Source organism: Cebus imitator, unplaced genomic scaffold, assembly GCF_001604975.1.
Source record: "Cebus imitator isolate Cc_AM_T3 unplaced genomic scaffold, Cebus_imitator-1.0 Scaffold415, whole genome shotgun sequence".
In the NCBI taxonomy this organism is placed as follows: domain Eukaryota; kingdom Metazoa; phylum Chordata; class Mammalia; order Primates; family Cebidae; genus Cebus; species Cebus imitator.
Window position 1 is genome coordinate 1698293 of NW_016107730.1, and position 24228 is coordinate 1722520.

General features: G+C 54.4%; 2 protein-coding genes across 2 annotated transcripts; both read left to right on the top strand.

Annotated features, from left to right (window-relative positions):
• The first annotated feature begins 3321 nt into the window (after positions 1-3321).
• On the top strand, positions 3322-8255 carry KRT19 (keratin 19). Its single transcript, XM_017509466.1, has 6 exons — positions 3322-3916; positions 6583-6665; positions 6857-7013; positions 7315-7476; positions 7608-7733; positions 7872-8255. The coding sequence occupies exons 1-6, from the start codon at positions 3497-3499 to the stop codon at positions 8124-8126; spliced, it is 1203 nt and encodes a 400-aa protein (XP_017364955.1). The 5' UTR covers positions 3322-3496; the 3' UTR covers positions 8127-8255.
• A 4069-nt stretch (positions 8256-12324) lies between these two features.
• On the top strand, positions 12325-18008 carry KRT15 (keratin 15). Its single transcript, XM_017509461.2, has 8 exons — positions 12325-13434; positions 14603-14685; positions 14808-14964; positions 15506-15667; positions 15770-15895; positions 16092-16312; positions 17085-17110; positions 17626-18008. The coding sequence occupies exons 1-8, from the start codon at positions 12940-12942 to the stop codon at positions 17721-17723; spliced, it is 1368 nt and encodes a 455-aa protein (XP_017364950.1). The 5' UTR covers positions 12325-12939; the 3' UTR covers positions 17724-18008.
• The last annotated feature ends 6220 nt before the right edge of the window (positions 18009-24228 follow it).

The following is a 24228-nucleotide window of genomic DNA, read 5'->3' on the forward strand; positions in this document are numbered from 1 at the left end:
AAAAAAAAAAAAAAAAAAAAAAAAAAAAGACAGTTAAATAGTAACGCTTGTAGCCAAAATTATAGTAACAAATACTATATAACAATAACAGTATATAATAATAATAAAATAATAATACTAATGCTGTTTGAGTGCTCACTATTTGCCAGACGCTGTGATCAACTTTTTACAAGCACCATTCCATTTAGTACTTGAAGCAACCCTCTGAAATTGGTATTGTCATCATCATCATTATCATCGTCTCTATTTTACAAACGAGGAACTGAGGTTTCCAGGGCTTCTGGTACTGTGCATTGTGAAACTCCAAAAGAGAGGCAGAGAGAGCAGAGTTTCTGATCTTATTGGACAGGGACCTCTTTTCCCACAGGGATCTCACGGTGCTGGGGTTCTATAGAGTTGAGCTAGGGAAGGCTGGGCAGGATCCTCCCTGGGATTCCGTTAAGCTCATTGCTCCATACCCATCACTTCCGACCATCTGTATCCCTCTTCTGTAGACCCCAGAACTGAGACTGGAGACACGACCGTTGGATGGGCGCTCCTCTGGCCAGGTTCTGCCCTCCTGAAGCCAGAGGTCGACAGAAGCGTCCTGGTTGTGAGCACTGTCTCCTGAGTGGGAGCAGCAGCTTGACCCTCAATTTCATCTCTGGGTAGGGCAGCCTCTACAGACGGTTCTCCTGAGTTCTTGATGAATCAGAAAGTACCAAAAGCCACATAACTCACGGCCAGGCACTGTTGCTGGACAGAGAGAGGGAACAAGTATTCTTCTTGGCCCAGCCAACAGTTCGGTCTGGGGTTGACTGTCCTTGGAGCTGGCATGATAAGATTTTGAGGGAAGGCACCCAGAGGAGTTGTTTTGCGGCCGAGATTTCCCTGGAAGGGAGAGCAGGGCCTCTGTCACTCTTGGCTGACGGTCAAGAAGCTGGAAGCTGGAATCTGATCCTCCTGGCTATGGACCTTCGGCAAGTTACTGCCTCTCACAGAGCCTCTGTCTCCTCATCTGTAAAATGGAGATAAGAATACCCTTTCCACTGGGCTGCTGTGAGGATCCAGTGAGATCTGAAAAGGCTTTGTAAACTGCCTACCCTATAGGCAGCTGTTCTTCTGTTTATGGTCTTAGAGTAGGAAGTTGGGACTCCAAGCACCTCTGAAGGTTAGGGAGCTCAGAACACCTTAATTTTACCAATAGAACGGTTGATTCTATTCTTTGTTCTTTAATACAAATCCCTCCCCAGAGCCTCCTATCAGGCCAGAAAAACAGAGCTGCCTGTGGGGCTTGGTGTCCATGGCAACTATCTGGTCAATCTCCTCTTCCCCTAGCAAGGAGCAGGCCTCCTTCTCAGGGCCAGATAAGGGAGTGACTCACAGCAGACCAGTCCCAGGCTCCTGGCTTTTATGGCCAGTCTTGGACTCCCCTTTCTTCCCCTTGTGCTCTCCAAAGACCTTCAGTCTTCCTGCAACTGATTCACTAGTTAAACAGCCTCAGACTGTTCTTCCTGAGGGCTGAGAGCTATTCCTGGTGGGTTAGGGCTGTGTGTTTATGGGATTTCCTGCCCCAGTTCCAGGATGAGTTGGCAGCTAAAAGAAAGTTTGCTGGGGACTTAGGTTTCTGAGGTCAGAGACAAGTCTCTATCAGTCACAGGTAACCCAGGTGATAATACACAGAGAGGAGGGCTGAGCTGGGATGCCCCTCTTTTCATGAGGGGAAACTGAGGCCCGGAGATGGGCAGGGACTGGGCTGTCTCCCTTAACACCCTCTCAGGAGGGACTCTGTTCCAAGCCTGGGTGAATGCTCTGCCATAAAGACAAGAAGAAATCATGGGGACAGTTCTGGGGACAGGCGGGGTCACTGGGGACAGGAACTGGGGTGAGGTTCTTGCAGTGCCCTGCAGTGCCTGGCTGGCCCGGCCCTCCAAAAAGATAAAAAAAGGTGGGTGGAGCTGTTGAACAGAGCAGGGCTGGGGCTGTGTGGGGAGGAAGGTCTCCTCTCTATTGTGAAAACCCTTACCTTGTGCCTGGGCAGCTTGTGTTACTCCCCCCAGCTCATTCATGCACTCATCTTCATATGAGGAGGGGGACATGCATCCAGCAGCCCTCTGACGAAGGAGGGCAGGGATTCCATTTCATTTTTGCCTCTCCGTGGCAGATGCTAAATGCCTCATGGGCAAGTTACTGGCCTCTCCCAGGCTCTGCTTTCTCATCTTGGAAACATTAAAGCAGCCCAATATGCTGTGGTTGAATGAATGCATGCTTTGGGGGATGGAAGGGAGGGGGTTATCCTGGTGGCTAGGGATGAGTGGGCTTTGAGAGTTTCAGAGTGGGGGTTAGTCCCCATGTGGGAGTCAGGCTTGAGCTTGGTATTGCAAAGGTGCCAGCTGCCAGAACCGCTCCCTGCAGCTATTCTCAGGAGCCTATTGTCACCTGGGGCACTGAGTAGTCACAGCAGGGTGAGGCAGCTTTGTCTTGGGAGAGCTGGGTTCCTGCAGCTCAAAGTGCCCTCATCCAGAAACATTGGGCCTTTGCCAGAGGGGACTAAAGGGGAGTTGGGCATGGGTGTTCCCAAGAAGCGGGTTCTGTTCCCAAGAAGCGGATTGTACTTTCCAGTGGAGTGTAGGAATCTATGAACACACTGTGGAGAGTGGGCTGGTTAGGATCGCAAGCAAGGGCTCCTAACTGCTCTGGAGGGAGTGCTCTGAATGGTTAATCATTGGGGCTGGGTGTGGTGGCTCACATCTGTCCCAGCACTTTGGGAGGCTGAGGCCGGTGGATCACTTGAAGTCAGGAGTTCAAGACCAACCTGGTCAATATGGTGAAATGACGTCTCTATTAAAAATACAAAAATTAGTGGGGCATGGTGGTGGGCGCCTGTAATCCCAGCTACTTCCGAGGCTGAGGCAGAAGAATTGCTTGAACCCGGTAGGTGGAGGCTGCAGTGCGCTGAGGTCACACCATTGCACTCCTGCCTGGGCGACAGAGACTCCGTCTCCAAAAAAACAAAAACCAAAAAACAAAACCAAAATCACTGTGTCAGGGTGGGTAGGAATATGACGCCAGAGGGACTGTAATTTCCAGTGGGTGCCAACCTCTGGGTGATCTTAAAGGGTGAGGGTCAGAACGTGGGTGTCTAAGTACGTCCCTGATGGGGGAAAGCCTAGAAGAGGGTCTGCAGTGCGAGAGTGGGTGAGTGTGGGTGGGAGCTTCTGCGAAGATCGGGGTGGGGCAGCTCCGGATGGCAGGGGCCTCTGCTCTCTGGGAGGACAGGGTTGCGGGCAGAGCCGCCAGGAATTGACCAATGGGTAGAGCGCCCGTATTTGCTCTCAGGAGCCTGCAAATTCCTCAGGGCTCAGATATCCACCCCTGACACCATTCCTCCCTTCCCCCCATTCCCCGCCCCACTTCCCGGCCCCTGGCATAAAAGGCGCCCGGTGAGGGCCTCGCCGCGCCAGCCGTGATCGCAGCCTCTGGGACCAGGGTCACTCCGTCCGTGCTCCGCCTCGCCATGACTTCCTACAGCTATCGCCAGTCGTCGTCCACGTCGTCCTTCGGGGGCCTGGGTGGCGGCTCCGTGCGTTTTGGGCCGGGTGTCGCCTTTCGCGCGCCCAGCATACACGGGGGCTCCGGCGGCCGCGGCGTGTCCGTGTCCTCCGCTCGCTTCGTGTCGTCGTCCTCCTCGGGGGGCTACGGCGGCGGCTATGGCGGCATCCTGGCCGCTTCCGACGGGCTGCTGGCGGGCAACGAGAAGCTCACCATGCAGAACCTCAACGACCGCCTGGCCTCCTACCTGGACAAGGTGCGCGCCCTGGAGGCGGCCAACGGCGAGCTGGAGGTGAAGATCCGCGACTGGTACCAGAAGCAGGGGCCCGGGCCCTCCCGCGACTACAGCCACTACTACAAGACCATCCAGGACCTGCGGGACAAGGTGGGCGGAGGCCGCGCGAAGTGCACCTGCCGCGGAAACCCAGCCCCGCGGGCCGGGCGAGGTCCCAGGCGGGGCGGCGGGCGGGAGCCCGTTAGGACGTGGGAGGGCCCGCAGGTGGGGCCGAGAAAAGGGGGGCAGGAGGTGGGGTGGGGGGGCAGGACCTCGGGGCGGGATGCGGAGGCGGGGGTGGTGGAAAGGGGAGGGAACTGGGCGGGGCAGATAAGTAGGCGGGGCCTCTGGAGGCTGCGAGGTTGGAGCGCCCGGAGGGGGAGGCGGGGCGGGTTGGCGAGGCCTGGGAACACTGAGGGCCGAAGAGTGGAAGGAGATGGGACCCGACTGTGGAGTGCCCAGAGGTCTAGGCCGGGGGCTGCGCTGCCACAGGAAGATGCGAGAGTTTGGCTTTGGTGATCTGGTCCACCCGGGGCCAGTCCTGCCCCTCCGACCGCAGCGTGGGGCCTCTTGCATTCCGTTTCTCTGGCCGCAAGGGTCTGGTGTCCCTCGCGCCGAGGCTTTGGCCTCCTCCCACTCTCTCGCCCTGGGGCCCATTTCTCTAGGAAGAATGGGAGATCCGGCTGTGGCTTCTGCGCGGGGTATAGGAGGGATGCTGGGTAAACCTCTGCTGGGGAGGACCCGGTACAGAGGCAGCTCCCTGTTAGGGAAAGAACGGATCTGCGTCACAGGCTCTTACAGGGAAACTCAAAGGGGCCTGTGGGGTAGGGCTTGGTCTCCACCCACAGAGAAGGAGAAATTTATTGTGTCGTGAAGACATTTATCAGAAGCCATGGGACATTTACCCGCTGGGTCTCCCAACACAGATTCCCAAAATATTTCCCGGTGCTGTACTCGTGGCATAACCCAGACCCACAGACCAGGAGGAAGAGCTAGAGATGTCAACAACCAACAAAAACTGTGCTTTACACACTTGTACAATTGTGACCTACAGGGGTGGGCACTGTTGCTCATACCTATAACCCCAGGACTTTGGGAGGCCAAGGTGGGAGGATTGCTTGAGCCCAGGAGTTTGAGACCAGCCTGGCCAACATGATGAAACCCTGTCTCTACTAAAAATACAAAAATTAGCTGGGTGTGGTGGCGTGTCCCCGTAATCTCAGCTACCTGCAGCAGAAGAATCACTGGAACCTGGGAGGCAGAGGCTCAGTGAGCCAAAACTGTGCCATTGCACTCCAGTCTGGGTGACAGAGCAAGACTCTGTCTCAAAAACAAAAACAACAAAAACAAAAAACCCAGGCATGGTGGTGGGCGCCTGTAATCCCAGCTACCTGGGAGGCTGAGGCAGGAGAATCGCTGGAACCCAGGAGGTGGAGGCTGCAGTGAGCCGAGATTGTGCCATTGCACTCCAGTCTGGGTGACAGAGTAAGACTCTGTCTCAAATAAATAAATAAATAAATAAATAAGCCGGGCATGGTGGCATGTGCCTTGCAGTGAGCCACCATATGTGATCAGTGCCACTCCAGCCTGGGCAACAGAGTGAAACTCTGTCTCCAAAAAAAAAAAAAAAAAAAAAAAGGTAACAGACAATAAGTACATTTTACTAGGCACCCTAATGCATTCTTTTTCTCACCTGTGTGTTTGTGCACATGCACACACACAAATGGGTGAAACAACTCTCTCCATACTAGGAGAGATCCCCTCTGATATTTTATAGCATGTTATGTTGCATTAAAAGCTATACAATCAGATAGGCGCAGTGGCTCACGCCTGTAATCCTAGCATTTTGGGAGGTTGAGGCAGGCGGATTGCCTGAGCTCAGGAGTTTGAGACCAGCCTGGGCAATACAGTAAAACCCCACTCTACTAAAATACAAAAAAATTAGCTGGGCATGGTGGCATGCGCCTGTAGTCCCAGCTACCTGGAAGGCTGAAGGAGAATTGCTTGAACCCGGGGGGCAGAGGTTGCAGTGAGCCGAGATCGCGCCACTGCACTCCAGCTTGTGCAACAGAGTGAAACTCTGTCTCCAAAAATGACCAAAAAACCCCAAAAACCAACAGTCACCACCTGATGCATTGGCTAATGAGCGATGACCTGCTTTTTGAAAAACAACCCAGTTACCGTAATCAATGATAAGCTGGCAGTTGTGAATGCACCCCTCAGGTCAGAAGGACCTCAGGTTGGGGTGAAGTTGGATGAAGCATCACCCTAAACTTTAGTTTCTACCTCTGTAAGATTGGAGCAGCCACTGACCTAGCAGTGAGGAACCAGAGGCTATCAAAGATGAGATTCACAGTGCCTGGCACATAATAGATACTCAACAAATGGGCTTCTTTCCCTGGAGGCAAAATGTGCTTTGGGTAGGGGTGGCTACAGACAAAAGTATAGACGAAATCTCCCCGGGTCTGGTTTATAGACCCCCTTCAGGCCATTTAGAGTTTCCTTGCACACAGGTCTCAGAGATTTCCTCCCTTGCCTTCCTGCCTCCTCTGCCCATGCCTCCCTGGCTCCAGTGTTTCCTCCTGCCCCAGCTCCTGGGCATGGACTGTTTCCAAGGCCTCCCAGAGAGTGGGCCAGTGGGCGGCAGATGTTGGCTAGGGCTTTGGTGTCTAGGGAGCAGGGGCTTATTCATTTGCTTCCCTTTGTCTTCTGGGAAGAAAGTGAGTGGGCAGCGCCTGTGTGCTGCACTGGTGCCAACCTCTCCCTCTGCCTTCCAGATTCTTGGTGCCACCATTGAGAACTCCAGGATTGTCCTGCAGATCGACAATGCCCGTCTGGCTGCAGATGACTTCCGAACCAAGTGAGTGTCTCTGCCCTGGAGGCTGTGGAAGCCAGGATTGGGGTTGGGGCTGGTGGGTTTGGAATCTGCCCTCACCTAGCCTAGCTGGCCTGAAGCCAAGACCCCTGTGGACTCCTGAACTCTGGGGAGGTAGGGAAGTCTTCAGAGATGCAGAGAAAACTCTGCCTGGCTGCAACTATTTTTTCTGAAAGGTTTGAGACGGAGCAGGCTTTGCGCATGAGCGTGGAGGCCGACATCAACGGCCTGCGCAGAGTGCTGGATGAGCTGACCCTGGCCAGGACCGACCTGGAAATGCAGATTGAAGGGCTGAAGGAAGAGCTGGCCTACCTGAAGAAGAACCATGAGGAGGTGGATTTCAAGCTGGGCCTTTCTTCCATCCTTCCCTAACCTCCCAGGGCTGAAAACTCTTTTATTCTATATCCTCTGACCATGGTAACACTTGGCGCACCCTCACCATGGCCCTGGGTGTGGGTCATGGATCCCAGGGTTCCAAAAGGCATCAGTGAGGACCCAGTCTGTCCCCCAGTGCTAGTTACTAGGTCTGCACCCGAAAACTAAGCCCCTTTGGCCTGGAGGGTGGGGGAGTGACCTGGGCCCGTTCCAGAGGGGGCTGGGTCCTGATATGCTCATGTCTGCTGTATCTTTTCAGGAACTCAGTGTGCTGAGGGGCCAAGTGGGAGGCCAGGTCAGTGTGGAGGTGGATTCGGCTCCGGGCACCGATCTCGCCAAGATCCTGAGTGACATGCGAAGCCAATATGAGGTCATGGCCGAGCAGAACCGGAAGGATGCTGAAGCCTGGTTTACCAGCCGGGTACGCAGAGGGAAGCAGGCACGCTTTGGGGGTTGGCAAGGAGAGAGGGCTCGGTGTTCCCTACGCGAAGGTTGGCCTGGTGTATTATTCCCTCTTCCTTCTCTTATTCCCTCTTCCTCCTCTCTCTGCAGACTGAAGAACTGAACCGGGAGGTTGCTGGCCACAGGGAGCAGCTCCAGATGAGCAACACCGAGGTCAGTGATCTGCGGCGCACCCTCCAGGGTCTTGAGATTGAGCTGCAGTCACAGCTGAGCATGGTACGTATCCCCTGGTTCCCTGTGCCATGCACACTTATGCCCTTGCAGCAGCCTAGGGCAGCCTGGCTGGTGGCTATGCCCATGTCCTCTCCGGGAACCAGGCCCTGCCGAGTCATACCCCCCTCTCCCCACCCTCAGAAAGCTGGCTTGGAAGGCACACTGGCAGAAACGGAGGCGCGCTTTGGAGCAGAACTGGCGGTGATCCAGGCGCAGATCAGTGGTATTGAAGCCCAGCTGGGCGATGTGCGGGCTGATAGTGAGCGGCAGAACCAGGAGTACCAGCGGCTCTTGGACGTCAAGTCGCGGCTGGAGCAGGAGATCGCCACCTACCGCAGCCTGCTCGAGGACCAGGAAGATCGCTACAACAACCTGTCCGCCTCCAAGGTCCTCTGAGAAGGCAGCAGGCCCGGGGCATCTGCTGTCCTTCGGAGGGTGTCTCCTGGGTGAGGAGATGGGAAGGAAGGGACCCTTATCCCTAGTGCTTCCCCTGACCTGCCAATAAAATTTTATGGTTCAAGGGAGGAAGGACATTTGGTTTGTTATTTCAGCCCATGGAGAGATGAGTCAGGCCCCACCTGGCCCTGTTTAGGTTTTATTTGAACCAAAGTTTGCTCTGTCCCAGGAAAGGGAGGGGAGGATACACACATACCTTGACTGTAATGGTAATTCCTGTTTGCAGAAGTCTTCACTTATTTAACCCGGTCCTTAAAATAACCTTGTGAAATAAGTGCTGCTTCCATTTTACAGAGGTAAACTAAGGCTCAGAGAGGTGAAGTGGTTTGTTCCACATGTAACTGCTCTAATGTGTGGCAAAGGCGGGATTTGAAATTGTTTTTGCTTCCAGATTTAGTTTTCTTTCTACTCTGCTCCCCGGGGGTTGAGGAATCTGAGCGAAATTAATGTGTGTTGAATACCTAATATGTGCTATTGAATCAAAAACAGTCCTAAAAGGTAGTTAGTATGAGCTGCATCTTATAGATGAGGAAGTAGGCTGAGAGAGGTTAAGTAACTTGTCCAAGGCCACACAGCAACCACATGGCAGAGCCAGGGCTAGAACTTAAGTTGCCTGATTCTTAGCCCATGGTGCCATCCCCAGCCAGGTGGTCTCCTGGAGTTGACGCTGCTTGTGCCTGTCTTGCTGACACTCCAGTCTTGCTCCATATGAAGGCTCAGGCCGGGTATCCCTAGGGGCAGTTCCTCCTGACACATTTCTCTATCTTACTGACACTGGGGATTTCGGGCCAGGCATCCTGCTTGGGAGGCTGTACCTGTCAGTGTGTGTTTCGTGGGTGCACGTACTAGAACATTCACGCCCACCAGCCCATACCTGGGCCCAGGGCCTGGAATGGGACCCAGCAGTGACCCAGACCTCCCACACAGACCCCCCAACCTGGATTGCCTGGGGCCTACCCTGGGCCAGCAAAAGAATCAAGTCCCAGCTTCCTGGTACAGCTCTGCCCTTGGGTGGGTATGGCCCTGCTCCTGTGGTTTACAGCTCAGCTGCCAAGAACAGAGGCCAATTCGAGGTGAGGAAGAGGCCCCGAAAGAAGTCCCACTTCTTCCTGGTGGAGAGGTGAGGGCTGCCCAACCCTGTGAGTGACAGGGGCAAGTGAGGGACACTTGTTCCGTGCCCACATGCTGCTAAATGTCCTCAGCACCCTGCTAAGGAGGCTGGAGACCCCATCACGGCCATGGCAATCCCGAAGGAGGAGCTATTTCCTCCTTTTCCTGGGGGTCTCAGGTTGGTTATGAACATGTGACCCCAGAGCCCTGCTGCCATATCCTGGACTGGGACCCCCTTCTGCCCCCTCCCCAGCCATCCTGTTCTAGCCTCCAGCACCCACAAACCTCCACCCCCTCACTTCTCAGGAAGCCTTGGTGCTGAAGGAGAGGCCTGGCTGTACCCTCAGCTGTGACAGCCCAGAGGCACTTGTCCCTGCCGGTGAAAGCCTCCCTTGTCACAGCTGAAACCTTCCCTCTGCCTCAGGGGCCCCTGGAATGTGACTGTGGGGCGGGGTCTGTGCCCACACAGGTGGGGCAGCTGGCTGAGTCTCAGGCCTGAGTGTCAGGAATGAAGCCTGTCTTTGTGTGCACAGTGCGGGGTGGGGCTGGAGTGGGGACGCTTTTCTGTCTCAGCCTGGATTCCTCGGATAGGAAAGAGAGGGGAGGCGGGAGGCGGGGGGAGTGCCTTTACACCCTGCTGGTCATGATGGCCACTTCAGTCTGTTGAGCATTTCCCTGAGTCATCTTGCTCCATCTGAGTCTGGCTAGGCTGGAGTTATTTCCATTCTCCTGATTGGTAGACTGAGGCTGAGAAAGAGGAGGCATCATTACCCAAAACCGCACACCTGGTCAATGGGAAAAGATGGGTTTAAATGTAGCTCTTTAGGCTCCAGTCATGCCCTCTGTCCCTTGTTTCCCTGGGGAACGGGGGAGGTGTGGGAGGTTCTAAGGTAGATGGAGACTTCCTTCTTCTTGTGTCCTCAAATGCTCACTATGGCCCTGAGGCTGGGGGAGTCTGTGTTAATGGCCCAAGTTTAAATCAGGAACCAGGCTCAGAGAGGGTGGGTCTCTTTCCACTGGGCTGCACTGCCTCATCCCAGAGAGAAAAGGCCGGCTCCAGAGATGGCCCCATCTGGCTGCAGTGGGCAAAGGTCAGAAGCTGGCACAGCATCCTGGGCAGCTGCCTGGGGCAGGGCCTGGGGCTACAGCCTGGGCTGGGGCCAGACAGAACTTTATCCACCCAAGGCCATCCCACCTGGCGCTAATGAGGAAGCCCCGGGCCCCACCCAGACCTGGAGCTCACAGTAGCGGTTTGGACTGAAACCAGGGATTTGTGCTTGGGACAGCGAGGGGGTTAGCTGCCACCCCTCACCTGGGCCTGCGAGTGTAGGGAAAGCCACCTCGAGGGGCTGCTGGAGGACAGTCAGGTGCAGAAGGGGATCTGGCTGGTGTCCAGCCCTCCCTCACCCCAGGGTGAAGGGCGAGTAATTGTTCATGTGTTAATTGCTGGGGCCGCAATGTCTGCAGAGACTTTTAATGAGCTCTGGATGATCTGAGTTTGATTATTTTTCTTTTGGAGAAAAAGACAATATCCTCCTACCCATGAGACAATACCACACTGTGCCCAGCATTGGAGGCTGGGCTCACTGCCAAGCTGGGTGAGAAGGAACCCACCCCCAGCCTCACAGGCCTGCAGTTCCCCTTGCCATCCCAGCTCAGATGCAGGAATTTGGGGTCTGCAGGAAGGACTCTTTCTGTGCCCTGTTTTGTTGAGGGTCTGAGGACCTGTTTGAGTCCTGGCTATGTCCTTTACCAGCGGTGCCACTTTGCACAAATTGCCTCACCTCTCCAAGTCTTAATTTCATTCCTTCTGAAACTTGGGCGGGGGTCACCCTCTGTTGTGAGGATGAGAGGAAGCCACGGATACAAAAGTGCTTCATAAATTGTGAAGTGCCGGGTAGAAGTAAAGGATTATGTTATTATAGCAAAATAAGAACGTAAGAACAACCTGCGCTGCCCCATAGGAGCCGGCTAAGGAGAAGTGATGCTGCTGAGCCTAAGAACATGCTCAGGCTCACAGGGCATGTTCTGAAGCCCAACGCCAAACCCCTCCTGGTGAGGGCACTCAGGAGGCCCAGGTGTCGGTCATGCACCCTGGCCCCTGCATACCTGGCACCAGGGTGGGGATCCAAGAGGAGGCAGGATGGGGGCTCTTGGGCCTCAGGGCTTCCCTGGAAAGTGAGAGTTGGGAGCACCCCTTCCCATAGGTAAACTGAGACTTAAAAAGGTAAATGTCCACAATCTTACCATAGTAATTGGTAGAGTCAGGATTTGAACCCAGGCCTCACAGTCTTACCACGGTAATTGATAGAGCCAGAATTTAAACCCAAGCCTGAGGGGCTCCAGAGCCCTGTCCACTTCACCATGCTTCAACCTGGGCTAGGAATCCTCTTCCTGAGTTTCTGTAAGCCCTGGGGCCAGGTCCAGAGGGGGAGCCACACCTCCAAGTGGCACTGCCCACAGGTATCAGGTGTCCCTGGAAAGGTTTCCCTGAGCTGGTGGCAGGGAAAAGGGCTCTCCTGAGTGTTCAACTCTCCTGTCTGTGTGAAGTGATGCCTTGGTCTTTGAGATCTCCAGTGTCTTCCAGCCTGCCTGCCAGCCTCCCGTCCTTCCTTCCACAGCACTCAGGTACATAGAGTCTTCTGCAGTGGCTCCTCCCCAGCCAGCACTTGACAGGACAGATGGGGGCTAATCTGGCCCTGCTAAGCAGCGACATGCCTCTCCTGGAGAAGGCAGGGGCTTCCTGGAACTTGCCCCAGCCTTATCAGCGGAGGTTTGCCCCAACACATCCCAGAAGCGAGCAAAGGTTCAGCGACGTGCAGCTGGCAGGTGTCGGGATCATCAGTCATCCCCTTGTCAACCCTGAGCCTGCTGGGCTTTTGTGAGGGTGCCAGGGACACAGGCTGGAGGCTGGCAGGAGGGGAGTAGGGGTGGGAGGAGCAGAGTCCATCTCCCACACCAGGGAAGGGACATCTCCCACACCAAGGAAGGGACAGATGCTGGCTCCTCTGGTCACTTCAGCTGGACCCTGGCTTCTGTCCTCCACTTGCCCCCAGGGACCCTGCATTCCCATTCCCAGAGGCCTCCTCATTCACTCTCTCACAGGGTTTTGAGTTGGATAACACAGCGTAATGATCGGGAAGTGGTAACTCCCAAACTGAGAACATGGAGCTGTCCCCTTGGGGAGAAGCTCAGGTTTCGGGTCAGTGGAGAAGCCCAGCTGAGGGCACGGTTGGCCTGAGCTGCTCTCAGTACAGGCAGAGGCCTTGGTAGCCGTTCTCTCCCTGCTGCTGTCTTCTGGCATGGAGAGATGAACCTGTAATCCAAGTGTTAAAACGGTGCCCTGGGGGAAAACACCATTAATTCTGAATCATCTCTTTTGTTGCATTAGGAAAAAAACAGAAGAGAAAAACTTCACAGGAGCCATTCAGGGTGTGCAGGCAGCTGTGTCTGTCAGGAAGGCAGAAGGAGTTGGCTTTGCTTTGGGGGAGGAGACCAGGTCCCACAATACCCCCAGAGGGGTATATAAGGAGCCCCAGCTGGGGGGTGGCAGACGCTCTGCTCTGAGTGCAGCCTGGGCCCAGCACCTCCTGCCAGCATCTCTTGGGCTTGTTGAAAACTCACGGGCACTGGCTACCTGGCTATGACCACCACATTTCTGCAAACTTCTTCCTCCACTTTTGGGGGTGGCTCTATCCGAGGGGGTTCCCTCCTGGCTGGGGGAGGTGGCTTTGGTGGGGGGAGTCTCTATGGGAGAGGTGGAAGCCGAAGTATCTCAGCTTCTTCTGCTAGGTTTGTCTCTTCAGGGTCAGGAGGGGGATATGGGGGCGGTGCGAGCTGTGGCTTTGGTGGAGGGGCTGGTAGTGGTTTCGGTGGAGGCTTTGGATGTGGCATTGGTGGGGGTTTTGGTGGTGGCTTTGGTGGTAGCGATGGTGGCCTCCTCTCTGGCAATGAGAAGATCACCATGCAGAACCTCAATGACCGCCTGGCCTCCTACCTGGACAAGGTGCGTGCCCTGGAGGAGGCCAACGCTGACCTGGAGGTGAAGATCCGGGACTGGTACCAGAGGCAGGCCCCGACCAGCCCGGAACGTGACTACAGCCAATACTTCAAGACCATTGAAGAGCTCCGGGACAAGGTGAGTCCTCAGATGCAAAGAGAGGGGAGCAGGTGGCTGGTGGCCTGCACACGCCTCTAACGTCAGTGTCACTGCTGAGTCGAGAAAATCCTTTCCTGCCCAGGCAATGACTGTCTGGTGTGCAGCCTCAGCAAATTTGGAATGCACCTGCTGTCCAGTGCAGAGGCCGCACACACCTTCTCTACTTGCTGGTGTTGGGGAGGGAGGGAGGAGTCCTGGGAATCTGGCTAGGACCAACAGAATCTGGCTAGGGGCACAGTTGGGGGCAATTATAAAGAGCAGCTTGCCAGGCGCAGTAGCTCACACCCGTAATCCTAGTGCTTTGGGGGGCCAAGGTGACAGGATTGTTTGTGTCCAGGAGTTAGAGGCTGCAGTGAGCTATGACTGTGCCACTGCACTCCGGCCTAGGTGACAGAGTGAGAACCTGTCTCTAATTAAAAAAAAAAATAATAATAATTAAAAAGAGCAACTCAAACTCCCTACCTCATGCACACTGCTGGCTTCTGCATAAAGTGTTTCTTTACCTCTTTGGCAAGAAAGGGATTGGAGTGTAGCCTCATGGGTCCCCGATGCTACAGCCTCTTGTGTTTTCCTATAAAGAAGGCTTTTGTGCTAAAAGTACTGTTGGGTCTTCCGAGACCTGGGAACCCATGACCCATTCTGCCACCCACTCACTCACCGTTTTACTCCCTGAGACTGGGTTCCTCATTTGTAAAATGCCTTCTTTAGCTGCCCTCTAGGTTGCCACTGGCTGGAGTGTTCTGTAGATCCATGGCTGTGTCAAGGTGTGCAGGATGCAGTGGCCATGACTTGGTCCTCAGGGGTGCTGGTGGAGTGTCTCTGAGAGGGCCATTGTCAGAGCTGACTGCACCTCACTCTGCCACTCACTGGGGCCACCAATTCCCATAGGCAATACTGCCTCCTTGGTCTTTCATGCCCTGGAGACAAGGAGGGCAGCTCCTCAGGTGTCTCAAGGAGGGTGGCATGTGGCAGAACAAGAAATGGACACTCAAGATGAGGCTGGACTCTGCGCCCCCCAGAGGCCCTACGGATGTTTGCTGGTGGTGTCAGTGGGGTGACTGTTAGTGAGGGGCTGGCTCTGGGTGCAGAGCAGAGAGCAGCAGGGGAGAGAGAGGACTCCTCTAGGCACCAATCCTGTCTCCTGCAGATCATGGCCACCACCATCGACAACTCCCGGGTCATCCTGGAAATCGACAACGCCAGGCTGGCTGCGGACGACTTCAGGCTCAAGTGCGCTCCCGCCTCCCTCAACTCTTCCTGCATTGCCCGCTTTACTTGGCCTTCTCCTGGCTCTGACTCAGGAAGCCCAGACCCCTTTCACTTCCTTTTTTGGCCTCCGTCTCTCCTCTCAGGTATGAGAATGAGCTGGCCCTGCGCCAGGGCGTGGAGGCTGACATCAATGGCCTGCGCCGAGTGCTGGATGAGCTGACCCTGGCCAGGACTGACCTGGAGATGCAGATCGAGGGCCTGAATGAGGAGCTGGCCTACCTGAAGAAGAACCACGAGGAGGTGAGAGGTGGTCCCCATCATCCCCGAACCTGCGAGAGGTGGGGAACCGCTTTCCAAAATGCACTTAAATTGCCCAGAGGGAAAGACTGCGGCTCCAGGAAGCCCTCCCAGATTTTCCTGAGATTAAGTTGGTGGGAGGCAGAGTGGGGCTGCTGGTGCTTCCTCATAGTTGACCTGGGGCTTAGTGGTTCAGAAACAGCCCTCTGCCCCCAACCAGGTGTCCTCATGGAAAGGAAGGGGCACTGTCCCCTGGCAGCCCAGACCACAGCCAAGCCGGGTGGCTAGTATGAATGGCTATCTTCCTGACTGGCTTTGTGAGCTCACGTCAGGGGCCTGCCGTCTCAGGGTCCTCCCTTGGAAGGACCTAGAGCAGCAGAGAGCTCCTCGGAGCTGAGGGGTCCATGTGACCAAACCTCTTCATGTGCAATGTGGAACAGCGGTTGGGGTGTTAGGGGCAGAGCCAGGATTAGCATGTGGGAACGCAGACTCTCAGGTGTCTCTTCTGTTCTCCATCTCTAAATGCGCCCCTCCCACCCTGCAGGAGATGAAGGAGTTTAGCAGCCAGCTGGCCGGCCAGGTCAACGTGGAGATGGACGCGGTGCCGGGCATGGACCTGACCCGTGTGCTGGCGGAGATGCGGGAGCAGTACGAGGCCATGGCGGAGAAGAACCGCCGGGACGCTGAGGCCTGGTTCTTCAGCAAGGTGGGCCTGACCTCCTGCCCTGCCCTGCCCTGCCCTGCCTGCCCAGGCCCCTCAGTCTTGGAGGAGGCACCAGGGCTCACTTCTCTCGTGCATGACCTACAGACTGAGGAGCTGAACAAAGAGATGGTTTCCAACACAGAGATGATCCAGACCAGCAAGACAGAGATCACAGACCTGAGACGCACGATGCAGGGGCTGGAGATCGAGCTGCAGTCCCAGCTCAGCACGGTACGGCCACCGCGTCCCCCATCCCGGCCTCTCGGCTGGTAGAAGCACCCACCCTTCCTGGCTAGTTAAGCGTTGGAGTTCTCAAGTCCCCTCAAGAGGTGGTTCCCTGCATTCCATTCAGTGCCCACTGCCTCCTGCCTGCCCTCAGTGGGTTCCTTTTCAGCCTGATGTGTCTACGTACCTGTCGCTCCCCCAGAAAGCCGGGCTGGAGAACTCTCTGGCCGAGACGGAGTGCCGCTATGCCATGCAGCTGCAGCAGATCCAGGGGCTCATCAGTGGCCTGGAGGCGCAGCTGAGCGAGCTCCGATGTGAGATGGAGGCTCAGAACCAGGAGTACAAGATGCTGCTGGACATCAAGACGCGGCTGGAGCAGGAGATTGCCACCTACCGCAGCCTGCTCGAGGGCCAGGACGCCAAGTAGGCGCCTGGGCACAGGGGGAGGAGTGCTCAGGGCTGGTGGTGCCTAGGGTGCAGGGTCATCCTAAGGGAATGGCAGGGTGTGGCAGCCTGGAGAAACTGTGAAAAGAGAACTGAGCAAGGAGAGAGGGTCTGGACTTTGCACTCTGGTCCTTGACTGTTACCTGGGGCAGGTCACTTCCTCTCTCTGGATCTGTGTTTCTTCTGCAAATGATAGAGGCTGGGCAAATGATAGTGAAGATCTAGTGCTCATTCCATTCTCTGCATGAAATAGATGGGTATTCTTGTAGATCAGAATCTCGGCCAGGCGCGTTGGCTCATGCCTGCAATCCCAGCACTTTGGGAGGCTGAGGTCAGGAGTTTGAGACCAGCTTGGCCAACGTGGCCAAACCTCATTTGTACTAAAAATACAAAAATTAGCTGGGCATGGTGGTGGGCATGTAATCCCAGCTACTTGGGAGGCTGAGTCACAAGAATCATTTGAACCTGGGAGGTGGAGGTTGCAGTGAGCCGAGATCATGCCACTGCACTCCAGCCTAGGCAACAGAGCGAGACTCAGTCTCAAAAAACAATCAAAAAACCCCCCAAAAAGAATCTGTCTACTTGGGGGTGGCAGGCCTGGATGGGCTAGCAGGATGTCCCACCCCTAGAGGAGTCACGTGTGTGGGTGGTGTAGGTTCTGGAGGAGACTGCATAGCTATCTACTTGAGCTTCCCTTAGGGACACCTGAGCTTCTGCCCTTTGCTTAAGTGAGCTTCCCTCTTTCTTTCAGGATGGCTGCCGTTGGCATCAGGGAAGGTAGGAAGGCTTCACTCTTCTGGTGTGGGATGGGGAGGGCCACCACTCCCTGCAGACTAGGGAGGGAAGGAGAAAGAGCCCAAACATCCCATTAGGCAGAAACGTTCCCATTCCATTGGATACCTCTTCCCCAGCGGGCCCTCTATCAGCCCCAGGTAAGAGTGGGGTTGGCAATTTATTGAGAAACTTCCAGGTTGAGTAGGCTTCATTCAGGGTATGTCTCTCCCCCGGCCCCAACTTTATGCACTTCTGCTAAGATGCCCACAGTGAATCCCCCTTCACACGCAGCTTCAAAACCCTCATGTGGTTGCTCCCTGCCGGGCATACCTGCCATTGCCACTGCCCAGCTTTGTGAGGAGGAATTCAACAACAGATCTCTGGCAGCTCTTAAGGGGTTGGTCGGTGGCCATTCTCAGGGGTGCTGTCTAGTTTCCCCAGAGCCCTGCCAAGGTCCTGGCCACTTTGGGAGAGAGGGGAGGTTCCCCCACTCCAAAGCCTCCTCCTTCTCTCTCTAGCCTCTTTGGGAGGTGGCGGTGGCAGCAGCAATTTCCGCATCAACGTAGAGGAGTCAGTGGATGGAAAGGTGGTTTCTTCCCGCAAGAGAGAAATCTAAGTGCCCATCGCAGGAGAAACATCCCTCGCCACCCCCCACTCTCATCAGGCCAAGTGGAGGACTGGCCAGAGGGGCTGCACACGCAAACCCCAGTCCCTGCCTTCTGAGAGCTGGAAAAGGTCCCTCGGCATCTCATTTCAGGGCTTTGCATGTGCTCTGTTCTCCCTCTACCTCTCCCTAACTTCCTTAGAGCAAGGAGGTGCAAGAAGCAGCTGTATTGTGTAATGCGCTCATTTGTACGGTGTCTGTTCCGGCAATAAAGAATTACTTTTCCTTTTGCAAATATGTCTTGGCAATATGCCCGGACTTTCTTGATGGGGTCCCAGCTGGCCTCTGACCTCTGAGGAGACCCAGGGTCCACATGCTGACATCTGCCCTGACCTGGGCCTCTTCCCTGTGTGGCCACAATTCATTCTTTTGGGTACCCAGGGTGCTGGTGGCTAGGACAAACACAGTGCCACTCAGGCGATTTGCTCTTCTTGGTCACCATGGGGTGACCAGGGAAGTGAGGGTTGGGAAGTTCCCTTAGAACAGTTTGGTGTACCCAACACAGAACTCAGCACATATAACAATGGTTCATATTTACCAGGTGACTGATTGCATTGATTGTGCTGGTTCACCACTCCATGGCTGGCACGATGCCAGGCACACTCACCCACGGGGCTCATTTAATCCTCACCACTGTAGGTGGTCAGGATTTTATTCCCACCTTAGAGATGAGGTCACTGGAGGCAGAGAGAACAGTGACTTGCCCCGGGCCTTGTGGATGGATGATAAGCAGCAGGGCAGGGCCTGGGCCTGCATCCGTAGGACTCCAAGACCAGTGCTGGCTCTAGAACCGCAGGCCCTCTTCACAGCCTGCTGCTGGGACCCTCCTCCTTGCTTCTGACCCTCACCACATGTGCTGCTCCAATCTCCCCTCCTTTCTAGCCAGGCATAACTGACCTCCAGGGTGGCCAAGGCAGTTCCCATCTTGACTGACACCTTTTCTCAAAAGGCACTTGAAGCTGACACCTTTTCCCAAAAGGCACTTGAAGCTGACACCTTTTCCCAAAAGGCACTTATATTGCCCAGAGGGAAAGACGACTCCAGGAAGCCCTCCTAGATTTTGCCAAGATTAAGTTGAAAGCAACATCGACCCCTCTTACCCTCCTTAATCCAAATCCTGCTCCTGCTCCCCGATCCCCGGCGTCTCCACCCTAGTCCTGAAAGAGCAGTAGCATCCATGCACACATTGTTTGCGGCCTCTGGTCTCAGGCTGTTTTCTCTGAGCTTCTGGATTGATAGTCCCAAACACAGGGCAGGAATTGAGGAAGCAGAGAGCTCTGGGTGCAGAGGCTGGGCTGGCTCAGGCCCCGGGGTGAAGATTGGGGGTGAGGAGGGAGAACCGGTTTCTTGGTCTCACTGGGAAGAGCAGGTTGGAGGTGGCTCTGCTCTTTGGAGAATCTGATCTTTTGAGGGAAGAGTCAAGCCCTCTATCCTCGTGTGTCTCGCTGTGCAAAGCCCCTTCCCCACACACCCCTGGCTGGAGAGAAAGTGGTGCCTGCCCTTTCTAGGGAGATTTAATTAAGAATCTGTCTCCTGAGAACACACAGAGGCCAGACTTCCCTGGGGCTGGAGGAAGGAAACAGAATTTATTGGGTGTCTACGATAAGTCAAGCCCTGGGCTAGGCGTTCCAGGACGGCATCCCACTAACTCTTCCAACAGCTCTTTCAGCTTGTAGCAGCCTTCAGCATCAGTTCGGAAGAGGAAACTGAGGCCTGGAGAAGTTTAGTAACTTGAATGAGGTCACAAGCCAGGAAATGGTGAAGCTGGGTCTGGGACTGGTCGCTCTGATTCCAGACCCTTGCTTTGCCCTTTAAGATGTGAGATGACAGAAGCTGCAACACTTTTCTTAAGAGGTGTGCTAACCAAAAATTTAAAACCCGTCTCTCCCTCCTTCTCTCTTTTTTTAAGAGGCCATGTCTTGCTCCATTGCCCAGGCTGGTCTCAGCTCCTGGCCTCAAGTGATACTCCTGCCTCATCCTCCCGAGTAGCTGGGATTATAGGAGTGAACCACTGCGCCCAACAGAAACCCATTTCTTAACCTCTGTGGGCAGCATGTCCAAACGCCGTAGAGTCCATCAGCGTCAGAAAGATTGTCCTCGCATCTAACCTTAGTTTCTCACACTGTGGTTTAAGCTCACCCTGACACCTAACCCGTCAGCTGTGATTCCCCAGGTCCCAGGAACAACCAGTCTCCTTCCCACCTCTTTCGGTCCCTGGCAGTCAAAGCTGGTGGCCTGGCTGCTGCTTCTGCCTCACTGGCCTTCAGGCCTCTGTCAAGAGGTCTGTCCAGCGTGCCTCCTCTCCGGGCCAGACTCTGGCTTGAGGGTAGGAGGAAAATCTCCTAACTCCCTGGAGTACCGATTTTTGCTCTCCTGGAATGCCTGGAGGGGCTGTCAGAGAATTCCTGGGAACTTGCCAAGTCCCATCCCCAGCTTGAGCCTGGAGGGAGATGCCCGCACCAAGGGATAGCTCATGCCCTACTGAGCCTTTAAATAGTCTCTGGGCAGGGAGGGTGCACCTTCTGACTGCCCTGGGCTGAGGTCAGGCTTGGTTTCCAGCCAATCAGAGAAGCAAGCAGTGGGCGATGCCTCTCCCTTCTCCCCACAGAGAGAGGGCGGCTTTCTGACTAGAGATTAGGGCCTTGGGTGTGTCCTCCACTCAGGCTGGGTTTCCCAGATCAGGCATGAGACATGCTTGCCGCTATCTCCCTGAGGACTGTGGCTGGCCCCTGCCTCTCTCTGAGTTTCAGTTTCCCTATTTTTTTTTTTTTTGAGATGGAGTTTCTTGTTGCCCAGGCTGGAGTGCAATGTTGGCAATCTCGGCTCACTGCAACCTCCGCCTCCCGGGTTCAAGCAATTCTCCTGCCTCAACCTCCTGAGTAGCTGGGATTACAGGCATCCATCACCACGTCCAGCTAATTTTTTAGGTTTTTAGTAGAGACAAGGTTTCACATGTTGGCCAGGCTGGTCACAAACTCCTGACCTCAGGTGATCCACCTGCCTCGGGCTCCCAAAGTGCTGGGATTACAGGCGTGAGTCACTGCACCTGGCTCAGTCTCCCCATTTTTCAACTGGGAGTCTGGTTGGACAAGAGGATCATGAGGGTCTCTATGAGATGATCTGTATCCTGGGACCTCAGAAGGGAACCTGTGATGGCATCGACGGTGTTCACTCTCTTCACTGCTGAATTCTCAGTGCGGGTGCTAAACAAAACTTTGTTTAATGCATGAACTTGCTTCTTTGCTTTTTCCTGCCTTAGACATGTGTCAGTACGCTGATCATGTGCCCACCTGGTGGTCACCTATCCCTCCGTGGGCAGCTGGCAGCACAGGGGGAAATAAGGAGCAGACAGCTGTTCTCCTGAGATTTTTTTTTTTTGATTACCACCTGTGGCTCTCCTGAATTGGGGCTGGGGCGACCCCATTGGACACTACTCATGTTTGCCAATCCTCACCTAAAGCCAGCTGACAAAATATCCCTGAAATGGCATCTCAGGCATTCATTCTGAGCTTTCCTGTGCCAGGAGCAGGATTTGGGGATATATTCAGCAAAGGTCCCATCTTGGGGAACCTGAAATGGAGTAGGAGGAATAAGCTAGGAAATCTACCCTCTTTCATTTGCCTGGTGGCCGTGGGTGTCATGCTGGCTGTAGGGACCAGAGAGAAGGGGGGTAAGCAGTGTGTCCCTGCAGGGTAGAGGCTCAGAGGAATCCTGACAGGTTGCTGAGCAATGCTGAGATTGCATTTCCTCATGTGTAAAAGGGAGGCAACAGCAACTTCTCGCCCGCACAGTGCCTCCTGGGTCTCTGGTATTGAGGAGCCTGGAACACAAACTCATCTTGTGCTCAGTTTTCAGGGGTGGCCACTGAGGCACTGAGAGCTTGAGTGACTTTCCCAAGATTACACAGTGAGTTAGTGGCGGATGGAGGATTGAAACTCAGGTCTGCCTTGTCCAAAGCCCTTGCTGAGCTCACTGGGTATCTGAGAAGCCTGGGTAGCATCGAAGGAATTGTAAAAAGTTGGGAGATGCAAGAGCCTAAGGCATTGAGGCTTAGCCTTGAAAGACTTCTGAGTGGTGCTGTGCCAGGCAGGTGTCTCTGAGGAGGCGGAGCTGCCCAGAGGGCCTAGGGTGATTCTCTGGGGAGGGGCTGCATTTCAGGACAGGCCTCTTCCCTGTGGAGAAGTGTTGAAACCCTTTTTGAGGTTGGTCAGTTGTCCTGGACTCTGGGTCCCACGGAGTCCAGGGAGAGAGGTGCCTGATCCAAGCAAGGAATTCCAGATTAGAATCTGGGGACAGGGTTGAAGCCTCACCTCTGCAGATAAACAAGCTAATGACTGTGGATAAATCTTTGAGAATCAGAGACTCAGAAAGGCAACTTGCTGAAGGAAACTTAGAAATCATTTCAATGTAGGGCCCACGATGGGCTGGGGGTACAGCTGGAAATTCACGCACTTTCCCCCCTGATTCTTCTTCTTCCTGGGCCTCAGCCCTCTGAGCCTTGGCATTCTGGGCCTCAGTTTCCCCAAAGGTGACATGAGGGGGTTGGATGAGAAAGTTCCTATAATAATTCTGTGCTGAATGAGCACTCCCATGGGCTGCCAAGCTTTGGAGCTCAGACTAGGGACAGACAGTAGGCGGGCCGACCCGACCCGTCAGGCCACCAGCTGCTCAGGCCTAGCTACTGTGGGAAGCAGGATGGTCCACTGGCCTGGCCTGGGGTGACAGGTTGGCCCGAGAAAGAGTAAGGCCACAGAAGATGGCCTTGCTTGGATGGGGATGGTGCCGGCACTGGCCTGGAGGGATTTACCATGGACATAATTGCACTTTCGAGTTTAAGCAACGTGTTTAAACTCTCTGGGCCGCAGCTTTCTCACCTGAGAAAGGAGTATAATAAAAACAGCAGAGGGGTTTTGAGGACCAAATGAGATTACACAGGCTTCAATAAATGGTAGCTAGTGTTATCTTTCAACCTGTATAAGAATGTGAACACAGAAAAAAAAGCCCTACTTTTTCTTATCTATAGCCACACTCAACATAGAACAGCTCTGTGACCCCATACCAAACAATTCTCTGACACTAACCGGGTGTCCTACAAGTCCATGCTATTCTGACACTAACTGTAATTAGCACGGACCCCACAGATTAAGGGCTCAGTCCCGCAAGACTGTCCCCACAGCCAACTGCAAAAGCCATCTGCAAAGAGTAGGTCCCCGGGTGACCCACGTCTGTCTGATTTGGCTACAAATCACCACAAGGGGGTGATGACCCCTTGAGTAATTCGGCAGCACAGCTCACAGAACCCAGGAAAGCAGGGCACTTATTTATTGTTGTCAATGACTGACAAAGGGCATTTTAAAGGCTAAAAATGAACAGCCAGACAAAGAGATACACAGGGCGAGGTGCAGAGGTGTCCTGAGAGCAGGAACATCTGTCCTTGTGAAGATGGGATGCAGCACCTTCCTGGCACGTGGACGTGTTCTTGGTCTCCAACCCGGAAGCTCTCTGAGCCCCGCAGTTCAAGGATTTGTATGGAGGCTTCATCACATTGCCATAGTCAATTACAACTCAATGTCCGGCCCGTCTCCCCTTCCTGGAGGACCGGGGATGGGGTGGGCTGAAAGTCTTTGCAGTGACCAGCCCCCATCCGGAGCCCACTAAGAGTCACCTCATTAGAACAGGAGACGCTCCTTCCACTAGGAGATTCTAAGGGAGTAAAAGTTCTATGTCAGAAACTGGGCTCAAAGACTCAATATTAGAACAAAGATGTCCCTAGCACCCTATTACTCAAGAAATGATAAGTGTTTGGGAAACATTCAGAGATCAAACATCTGAATTCTCAGCAAGGCTGCTGAGATGCTGTCAGGGTAGAGAGGGCCAGAGACCAGGTCTAAATCTTGCCTTCTTGGTGTCCTTAGACAAGCGACTTTCCCTCCCTGAACCTTGGTTGTCTCACCTATAAAATGAGGCTGATGCAAACCCTCTCCCATTGTTGTGAGACTCGGTGACAATGTGTTAAGCCCAGCCTTGCTTGCAGGGGGTGCTCATGAATGCAGGTTTCCCGCTCCTTCCCTTAAAGCATTACCGGGAGGAAACTGGAGTCATTGGGTTTCTTTTTTTATTGTTTTTGTTTTTGCCAAAAAGCAAAGCAAAAAGCTTAAGACGAGGTAGCAGTGCCTCTGCCCCAGCGCTTTCTCCTTCTTCCATTAGGGCTGGGTAGAAATAGGAAGAAAGATGGGTCCCTGAATGGATCTCTGCCCAGCTTCCTCCCAGAGGGCTCTGGGATTCACTGCGGGTTGGAGGAAGGCATTCCTGTGTCAAGGCATTACAAGTCCCTGCTCAGCGGGGAGGGGGTGTGCCCTGACCCCGAGAAGGCAAGAATGTTAGGGGCCACTCCGTGTTTGTATTACTGGGGCTTTGGAGGATCTGCTGCATTGTTACTCTAAGAGGCGTTGGCCTG

Coding starts and splice junctions, on each gene's coding strand:
- KRT19 (XM_017509466.1), top strand. CDS start 3,497: ATGACTTCCTACAGCTATCGCCAGTCGTCGTCCACGTCGTCCTTCGGG. Junction 7,014..7,314: donor TGAAGAAGAACCATGAGGAG/GTGGATTTCAAG, acceptor GTATCTTTTCAG/GAACTCAGTGTGCTGAGGGG. Junction 7,734..7,871: donor TGCAGTCACAGCTGAGCATG/GTACGTATCCCC, acceptor CCCCACCCTCAG/AAAGCTGGCTTGGAAGGCAC.
- KRT15 (XM_017509461.2), top strand. CDS start 12,940: ATGACCACCACATTTCTGCAAACTTCTTCCTCCACTTTTGGGGGTGGC. Junction 13,435..14,602: donor TTGAAGAGCTCCGGGACAAG/GTGAGTCCTCAG, acceptor TGTCTCCTGCAG/ATCATGGCCACCACCATCGA. Junction 16,313..17,084: donor CTCGAGGGCCAGGACGCCAA/GTAGGCGCCTGG, acceptor TCTTTCTTTCAG/GATGGCTGCCGTTGGCATCA.